The sequence below is a fragment of the Melospiza melodia genome, chromosome 5 (genome assembly GCF_035770615.1).
Source record: "Melospiza melodia melodia isolate bMelMel2 chromosome 5, bMelMel2.pri, whole genome shotgun sequence".
NCBI lineage: Eukaryota > Metazoa > Chordata > Aves > Passeriformes > Passerellidae > Melospiza > Melospiza melodia.
Genome location: NC_086198.1, coordinates 77,128,904 through 77,138,755, shown reverse-complemented (window position 1 = coordinate 77,138,755; position 9,852 = coordinate 77,128,904). Strand labels below are relative to the sequence as shown.

Sequence of the window (9,852 nt, the reverse complement as noted above, 5' to 3'; positions counted from 1 at the left end):
GGGACTAGAATCACAGAATACCTGGGAAAGCAGGCACGAGTGCTAATGCCTCCTGTAAGTCAGAACCATTCAAATGGCAGGCAGCGCACTGAGCAATTCCTCAGTGCAATCCCTGCTCTGTCCTAATCTCCCAAAAAGCAGCTGTAGATTGTTGTGGTGATTTTCAAGCTCTGGGGAAGCAAGTTGCTTGAACCAGGTGCCCCATCCAGCTGCTCAGACTGCAGAAAGACCACTTAGCAGACTTCAAGAGAGATTAATCAAATGGCCTGGCTTTAAAAACCCTACCCAGGGCAGGTGATTCCCTGCTGGACCTTGCATGTCAGAGCAGAATCATCCTTCCCCAGACCTGGGCTACACAGCCCGTGCCTCTTTAAATCTGCGCTGCGTGCTGCAGTGCTCTGCATTGTTGCCATGGCAGAAATCTCCCCATAGTAATAACCTCTTTCAGAGAAGGTTAAAAAGAGACAGTGCACATGCTCAGAAATGCTGCACTTGTTCTCTTAGCAGTTTGCAGCGGCCATTTCAAAGAAACCATCACAAAGACAAGAGAAAGATCAGGTACTGATATTTTTTCCTTTGTTAAAGGGGGTGAATTTTCTCTTTCATAGAAGTCCGTGCACAGATCTGTCTCTGTTCCCAGCTGCACTGCAGGGAGAGACCACCCTTGTAAGCCTGTCACGATTACTCCTTGCAAATTCCCATGCAATAACTAAGAGGCAGGAGTCGGGTGTGATTTTAGATGATTGCTGCACTAGAGGAGCAGTTGTTCTGCAGTGGGGCTCACCTACAAAGCTGAGCTGACTCTGGGGTGGGTGATGGGTAAGGTGCCCCAAAAAAGTTTAACAATGTGTCTGTTTTGTTTTGTTGAACCTTTGTAGTACTCGTGGTCAACTCTGAAAATAGCCTCTGCTCCTGCTGACCAGGAGGCTGCTTCATCAGGTGCTTCCAAAAGAGGCTGGTGTTGTCCTAATTTACTATTTCTTGGAGACACTCTGCTGCATCCTATTGCAAAGACTGCTATTTTTGATTGTACTTGTTTTTATTGCAGATCACCATTAATTAAAACAGAAAACCCAAACCACTTGTAGTGATTTAATCCCTTTATTTTAGGGATTGTAGAGATTAAAAAAAAAAAAGGATCACATCAGATCTAAACAGGGGGTGGGACAGGAAACGCAATATGAGGGTATAGAAATTATATTACCCTATCTTTTTGTTGCCATGGGTTCAAGTACATCTGTGACTCTGCTTGTACAGGTTTGTCTCTTGCTTCTGAACCATTCCCTGCTCCTGTGTTTAGGTTGGGTGCACAGGCAGGGGATGTGTACAATGCTGCTCCTGCCCTGGCTGAATTGCTGTTTGCACATGCTGCAAGTGTTCGTGCAGAGTTTGCAGCTCCACTTTATCTGTGTCTGAAAAGGTGGATTGCACATATTGAAGAGCAGTCTTGTTCTGTTCTGTGTTTGTGGCAAAATGGGGAAAACCCTTCCCTTCCCTGCCTCCCTCTACTGCCTTTCTAAATGTGAAATACAATCTGTTCTGGGGAGTGCTGTACTCTTGTATTCAGTACATGCAGATCTAATGCTCTTATGCAACATCTTGTGCTCAATAAGCACCAACAGAAAGAGGCAGAATGTTGTTCTGTTTTCCCACAGTTAGCTGAACAGATTTTTTTATGTGGGTTTTATTGTATTGCCATAACTTAGCCTTATTTAATCTGTCTTTCTTCCATGTTGATGTATAGGAATGAAAGGTAAACTTGGCTGAGCTAAGGAGCTCTCTTGGATTGGGATCTCTAACAAGCAGTTGCAACTTGAGCCAGTCCCTTTTGCTCTGAACAGTTTACCTGTTGGGTCAAGAAAATACTTAATTGAAACCTTTAAAAAAACTTGCCTCTGCGTGAAGGGAAACTGCTGCTGGACCAGGTTGTACCCAGGTCTGGGGATGGTGTGGCCTGGCAGGAGCAAATGGATGGCTGCAAATAATGGCCTGAAGCCCAGATTAGGAGGGGAAACAGAAGGTCAAAGAGTTTTGATGCATTTACCATTAGAAATTCTACCTTTGAATTTCTGGAGGTTTAACAAAAGTATTTCCTTCAAATACTTTCATAAAAGAAGTTTTTATAATTAGCGTGCTGTGTAATGCTAGTGGTTACCTTTAGTTATTTCACTTGAGAAAAGGTGATGCAGTAAAGGAAGCCAGAGGCCAAAGACCTTGTTTCCAGGTTCTGTTTCAGCCAGCTCTGTAATCCCTGAAGCTTTGATCTCAAAGTGTAACAGTGAACCAGCTCCCCAGATTCATGTCTGTGACTGTGTAGTTAGAAAAAAGTCACAGACCAGGCAAACCATCCCGGCCTTCAAATGAAACCAAGGACACTCCAGGGACTTCTTATCTAGTGTAGGGATGTTCTCTCAGTGTTGAGTTTTATGTACACTCTGGAAAGGTACAGAGACCTTTTCTCCCTGCTCTAGATCTTCTGGTATTTTGTCTTCTTTCAGAGGAAGACTGACAAATCTTTAGCCATCAGGGACATTAACTTTGTGACAAAACCCTTGTGTGTCTGTAGTGTTCCTCACTAACTTGTTTATGTCTCTTGACAAGCAGAGAAGCACCCATTCCCAAGATGCTGGCACCCTGCCTTCTGAGGAGAGCCATCCTGACAGTTCCTTTGGTATTTTTGGTGGCACTACTTGTCTCAGAGCCTGTCAGAGCTGACCAGGAAGCAGGAACAGCCATCCCAGCTGAAAGTAAGTACCACCCTGCAGTCCTCTCCTACAGCCCCTGCTGCAGGCCTCATGTTGCTGGACTCTGAAGTTTGCCCAAATAATTCAAACTATTTTGGATATGTCTTGCTTACATTGTTTTAAAACCACAGCCTACCAGTGTTGTTTTGCTCCTGCATCCAGAGCTCTTCACTCTCTTATCTTTGTCTCTTGCTTTTTGCTGAAACCTGCCACTGTTCTGCACCTTTTCTTTTGTCCATTGTGTTAGCCCGTTCTATGCCAGAATCACCATGTGTGCTTTTCAGAGACACCACTGAGACTTGATCTTTTTCAGCTGACATTGTCTGTTCATTAGATTTTGTTCTTGAGAATGTTTGCTGTTTTAAAGTCATGAATTTTTATTAAATGATGCCAAGAAAGCATTTTGTCAACACCTAGTCTTGGGGCCTTCATCCACCTAATTCTCCTTTGCTGATCTGTGTTGAGTTTATTTTACTTTATAAACATAATGACAGGTCCTTCCATCAAATTGTTGATGTGAAAAACTGCTGTCCTCTCCTTTTGTCCAGTGTAAATACAGTAGCACTGAAGTTGGGTACAGCAATGATGGAGCAGGTCTTTAATACTGTTTATATATATATGTGTGTGTGTGTATATATACATATATATGTATGTATGTGTGTGTATATATATATATATATATATATATATATATATATATATATGTTTGGAGGGGGGTTTTTGTGGCTTTTTTTTTTTTTCTTAGCCAGTTAAAGACTTTGGCAGGCTCCCCTTCTCCAGCAGGCAGAATTCCTGGTTGCTGGTCAGCACTCAGATTGTGAGCTGGAAGCTCATTGTCCAGGGTGTCAGAGGCATGTACAGTCCAACATCAAGTGTTTGCAAAATGGGCTTACAGACAGGGCACAGGCACAGCAGCATTTCCCAGCTTTAGCCTGGACTTGATCCTTTCATTCACACCAGGCCCCAGAGAGCAAGCTACAGCTGGGCTCAGGATTCCTCTCCTATGCAGGGTTTCTGGTGAGGCTGTCAGCCACACACAGGCACGGAGAGGCCAGTGAGAGCAGCTGAGCCTGATGAGCTCAAGGTGTCTGTCTGTCTGTCTTTGCTGTCTGTTAGGGCACAGATCTGTGTTATGTGGTGAACAAGGCAAAGCAAGCCTTGTGCCCTTCAGTCTGAGTGTCTCAATCTGGGAATGTTCTCTTAAACACTCCAATAAATCCAGATTGCAGCAGTTCTGCTTACCAGCAATGCCTGCTGATAACAGGGCATTTTTTTGGGCAAAGCTGTGTCATATTCAAAGTTAGAGGCTGAAGTGGTCTGTCTTTATAATATTGTAGTCAGCTTTATTTTATTAGTCTTCTATTTAGAGCTCACATTTGTTACATTAGGAGATGAGATTTTTCTAGGGAGCAGGTTCATGTTTTCAGACATAATTTCTGAAAAATCTGAAGATGAGGTTGAAAATGTACCCAGGGTTAGTGGAGCACAATGAAAGGCTCAAGTAAAGAGTGTAATGTTTCCATACAATGAGCTGTAGAAGGAAAAGTGGAACAGCAATGTAGCAGAAAGAAAAATATTAATGTAAATTTGAAGTAATTCTTTTATAATTGAGAGACTGGATGGACCATCACAGTAAACCAATTAAAATTACCTGGGTTGTTCAGTACTATCAACATCAGTACTCACTCTGTGGACTCTTTTTTGTAGCTCTTTCTGATACTCAGAATCACAGTTTACTCCTTCTAGTTAATTCTTCATGCCATGTAGTCATGATTCTCTCCTGAATCTCTCCCAGGCCGCCCCTGTGTTGATTGCCATGCCTTTGAGTTCATGCAGAGAGCTCTGCAAGATTTGAAGAAGACAGCATATAATCTAGACACAAGGGTAAGGACACATTAAATGTCTTCTCTTTTTTTCCCCAATATAAAAGAAAATTCTGTGTATAAAAGCAGGTCAGATGCTTGGATTTTTGCAGTGAGTTGTGCTGTCCTGTGTTCTGAGGTGAGGCTGGTTAATTGCATTTCACCTCTCTGTGCAATAATCTGTGGAATTCTTCTGCTTTGGGGTTTCAGGGACAATAGGAAGTATAGGAAAGTGTGAATTGACTGTCCTTCTCTTGCCAAATTAGAGCCATTGGTGCTGCTTTTCTCACTCCAAAACTGAGCATACCCCTTTTTATGTCAGGGGGAGTAAGGTGAGAGTATAATTTATATATATTACCCAAAAGGAAAGAGCCAGCTCAAACAAAAAGTTACTAAAATAAAATACTCCCCTGCACATGCTTTTATCCCTGGGGAGAAGCTAAGGGAGGAAGCATCATCCATAGAGAGTTTTTCCATTTTTCTGATTTCAAAATGATGAAAAATGCCACAAAGTAGAACAGCACAGGGAATGAAACTTGTTTGTCTTGCAGTGAGCGTGCAGAAGGTGCCAGGGCTGGCACCTCCCTTCCGTGGGGGATGTGGATCTGTCTCTTGCTGCAATCTGTGCCTGCCTGTGCCCCAGCTGCTGCCAGATGCTGCTGTCCCAGGAGGGTGGCTCTGTCCCCACCCCCTGGGTGCCCCATAGCTGGAGTGCTACAGACACACTCCTGCACAGATTGCTCAGCAGAAGGCACTGAAACTTTCCTGCTTTTCTGATTTATGGTCAAAGCCTGTGAGCTGTTGTCTTTGAGGAATGGTGTGAGGTTACTTCAAGCAGGGTCCTTGATGGTTAGGTGAAAATACAAGTGCATGAATGAAGATGCCTTGAATTGTGACATTCTACCAAAAAAAATAAGCATTCCAGCAGAGCCAGATTGGTATGTAGCACATTTACAGCTAAACAAAATCTGTTCAATAATTACAGGTCAAATATATTTTGGGCTTCATGAAGAAATCTTGCTAATGATTCTGTTGAGCACTTTATGCAGCCCAAACAAGATGTTCAGATTGTGCTGTAAACTGGTTCTAGCACACCTCATCCTACTACAAACCTTTGAAATTTCCATCAGAATTTCTACATCTTGGTCTGGCTATGGCAGTGACCTTTATGAAACCTTCAGCTTGCAGACCAAGAGAAAAAATTTATAAAACCAGATATCCAAAACAGAAGTAGCATTAAGAACCCCAGAGATAGTTACTGTGTTTTAATAGTTTAAAAAAAATAAACATTAAAGACAGCCAAAGAGATAATATGAGGATAGAAAAAAGTCAATTGAAATGAATGTCCTATTATTGGCTTTCACACTTGTAAATTTGACAGCAAGCCTGAAGTGATATATTCCAATGAAAACAAATCTATCACTTCCTTATCACTTTAAAATCTAAATAATTGAATTCATATTGAAATCCTTCAGCTCACCATAACTGGAACAGGCCTATTCCAGTCATTAAGCTAGGAATTCTGCCTACATCCTCAAAAGACATGGAAATATTTAACAGTTGAGGACTTCTTGGAACTGCCTTCTAGGGTATTTAATTCTTACTTTTATTATTCAGCTGTAGCACAATTTAATGCAAACTTAGGGCTTTAGGACCACTGCTTTCAGCCACAAATATTTCACATTTGACTATTTTAGTCTGTTTTGCTGCTTTGTGGGGCAAATATTCCTGTCCCTGAAAATACAATTCCTTTTGTTAATATTCCCACTGGAGACATTAATTTCCTTGAAAAACTCTCCTTTGTTTGCAGGCAAGATTGTTAGATGATGACTAAGCAGCTCCTAACTGAGTTGGAGGGGGAGGGATTCCCAAAAGCTTAGAGAGGAAATTCTCATTTAATTCCTCCTGCACATCTTACCCTGCAGTTCTGTTCAGGGAATGCCTGTATATAATTTTATGGCACAAGAATATTGCTCAAGAGCTTTCACACTTCATTTGGCCCTGGGTTGATTAACATGTTGTCTCAAAGCAAACTGACTCTGGCATAGGTCACAGACCCTTTCATGAAGGCCACAGACTGGATCTCCTTCCTTTTCCAATCCCAATAGGTTTTTGTGACCTACCCTGGTGTGATGGTCCCTCACTAATTGTCAGGCTGGCTGCATCAGAAGGGTCACAGACCCCTTCTGTCAGGCTGATTTCTACACATATCAGATCTATTTACCCCTCTCTGTCCTGTTTTTTGCTGCTGGTGGTCCCTCAGAGCAGGCTGGAGTAGTTGTTTTGGCAGTGAGAATAACTGTGGGCAGAATTTTCTGGGAATATCTGTGGTTCACCACTTAGCCAAAGTGCCACATGTGGTCATGGGCTGGGGAGAGGAGTCTTGTGCTGCTGGGAGGAAGCTGCTCCCACCACAAGCACTGCTCTTTATTGCTTTATAAACTGTCTGTGGTTGCTTGGAATGTTTGAAGCACAGTAATACTAGATGTGCCCCTGAAAATAAAAAGAAAGGCTTGAAAATGTTATTAAAGATATATAAGATGGTAAGCAGCCTTGGGACTCAGCTCCAGAGATGCTGGCATGCTGTCAACCTCCCTTAACCTCAAACCATGGCAAATGATGCCAGTGAGGTGGTGAGAAGGTGGTGATTGAAGGTCTTTTCAATGATTAGCAAAGTCTGATCAGATCTTTTCAGTTTTGCAGGGCAGCTGAAACAATCAAAAGTGATACCTGATTTAATATAAAACCACAGGGTTGTGGTTTCTTCCTGAGATTTATCATCTGGGGAAAAACAAGCCTGAGCAGCAGATGGCTTTTCCTGCACTAAGGAGGCAAGTGCAGAGCAGGAAGCTTCAGCCCAGCTCTGCTCTAAGTGCCTTTAGATAATGTGGGTCAATGGATAGCACAGCTTTTAAAACACAGCCTTTAATCACATGGCAACTCCATCTCATCCAGGAATTGCAAGGCAGGCAGGTTAAGGATGGCTTTGATTGGCATTTAGAGCTGGTGTTCTTCATAATGCCTTTTTTTCTGTGCCTAGTTTTGGTAGCTGGTTACCCCAGTGGGGATTAATTTGGTGAGTGGACTTCCCAAAGCTACTGTGTCCCATGGCCAATAAGGGGGGAGTTCTCTCTTGGACCAGGCTGATTTTCAGGTACAGCTTCAGCCCATGGTAGACAAACTGAGGTGAAGATATGATGTTGATGTCAAACATTTCTGCTGCATCCTGCATCTACTGAAGCAAGAGGTGCTCCAGACAGCCAGGAAAACCCAAGTGTGTGTGTGTGTGTATGGGCTAGAGAGGAAGGATTCCCAGATTTCCTTTCCCTGCTGTCCCCTCCCTGGTCCCCAGCCCTTTCTCACTCAGGAAGCCTGAGAGGGTGCAGCCTTTCAGATCATACCCAGCTCCAGCTCTCAGAAGTTCCCAATTCACTCTCGTTGCTTCAGAACCAGGGATCTGTGGGCAACAGAGATCTCCTGATATTGATGAACCTCTGTTCCACCCAGAGACTTCCAATTTCATCAGTTTGGGACCCCTTTCCTTAAAGAAGTCAATAATCTCATTTTGTGTTTGAATTGTGATGGCTCTGTGCCAGCTCAGAACCTCTTGTCTGTTTTATTGTCAGTAACTACTGAATTTCTGTATTATCAGGAGAAAGTTAAAGAGAAACAAGAGAAACTAGAGAAATTAATTTCTTCACTAAGAGTGGGTCCAATTAAATTTAATTTTAAATTCAGTGTCTGTTTTTAAGTAAAATAAAATTTCTGACGTGATGTGAGAGGGGTGGGGAGGGGGTTTAAGCCTCTAATGAACTTCTGAACTTATGCTCCAGTTTGTGCTGTTGAAATAAGATTGTAGGAAAGAAAAATTACTTTCTTCATGTCACAGGAAGTATTGTTATGTTGGTATGCCAATTAATCACACAAAAGCAAAATCATTTTGTAGAGTAATAAACAGTAAGTCTGATTTTTACCCCAAAATTCATCTCATACCACTAGTTCCAAACTGGAGAATAAAAATAAAATGGACTTTTCTCTGGGAGATCATTCGTTTTACAGTGCTGACATTTGTTTTTTGTGATGTTGTTCCCCCCTCTTATAGACAGAAACTCTGCTTCTTCAGGTGGAAAAGAGAAATCTGTGTGACTGCATAGCTGCCAATCTGCTGAACTGAACCCTGGAGACCCCTGAGGAGACTCACCTGTCCAGAAGTTTTTAAAATGCAGCTGTATAAAATACAGCTTTAGGGAGTTCATGTGGCAAGCATGTATGCCCCAACGCTGATGAAACTGGGGCCTGTGTCTGATGTGTTTGTCTGTTCTGTATCTTTTTTTAAAAAGTACCCTCTTTTCACATCTGCTGGATTGCCAGTAAGGGCTCAATTCAGTAAATCTGTTACTTGATTTTAGGGTGGGGAGAGGGGAAATGCACCTGCTTTGATTTTTAAATCAGAATTTGCCAAGTGTAACCCCCAAAGATAATTTTGGAGAAATTATCCCTAGAGACATGTTCAGCTGTTTTCTGTCTTCAATATGCACACATCTGTGGCAACTTACCCAGTTACATTGAGACTGTGGTCTCTGTAGGCTTTGCCTGTGTATTAAAGATGATGAAGTCCTTTCTGTTTGTTGTCTGTGCTCTGCCCACCTTCAGGCATGTTGTAGTTCTGTCAGCTGTAATGGGCTGTGTGTCATGAGGAGTTACACATCAGCTGTTCTTGGACCAAAGCAGTTTATATCTGTGCTGAGCCTCCTGTTATCCTGCAGAAGAGTATTATTTTCTTTAATTAAAATGTTTGGGTTCTTCCCCTCCTTCCTTGGGCACCCCATTCTAGTGAATTTCTGAGTAGCTTTATTTTAGCAGGTCAAATGGCCAGAGTGAAAAGGAGAATCAGAGTGTGATTAGGCAGCCTGGCCAGTTCCAGCTGTGCCAAATGCTGCCACCAGCAACTGCTCAGCATCACACTGAAGGACAGCTCTGTGCAGTGCCAAGAAGTTTCTTCATGAGTCTGTGCCTTATTTTGCTTCAAGGGAAACACAGGAATTAGGTCACACATATTTGGTCCATCCTGTGATGGGCTGAACTCCAAATGTTTTGGTTTTCTCTTGTAGCTGCTTTTGAAAACTGCTCCTTCTGTTTCAGGCAATAAGAAAGATCTTTGTACCTGAAAACTGGGATTGTTTCATCCTCACCTCTCCCCCTTTATTCTAAGATTCTGTGTCCACTCACAAGTCTGAAATAGGCTG

At 42.5% G+C, this 9,852-nt stretch overlaps 1 protein-coding gene across 1 annotated transcript; it reads left to right on the top strand.

Annotated features, from left to right (window-relative positions):
- Positions 1–401: 401 nt before the first annotated feature.
- LOC134418755 (NELL2-interacting cell ontogeny regulator 1-like) lies at positions 402–9,228 on the top strand. The gene is made up of 4 exons (XM_063157519.1): positions 402–558; positions 2,605–2,747; positions 4,540–4,628; positions 8,709–9,228. Exons 2-4 carry the CDS (start codon positions 2,624–2,626, stop codon positions 8,778–8,780), a joined length of 285 nt encoding a protein of 94 aa, XP_063013589.1. The 5' UTR covers positions 402–558; positions 2,605–2,623; the 3' UTR covers positions 8,781–9,228.
- The last annotated feature ends 624 nt before the right edge of the window (positions 9,229–9,852 follow it).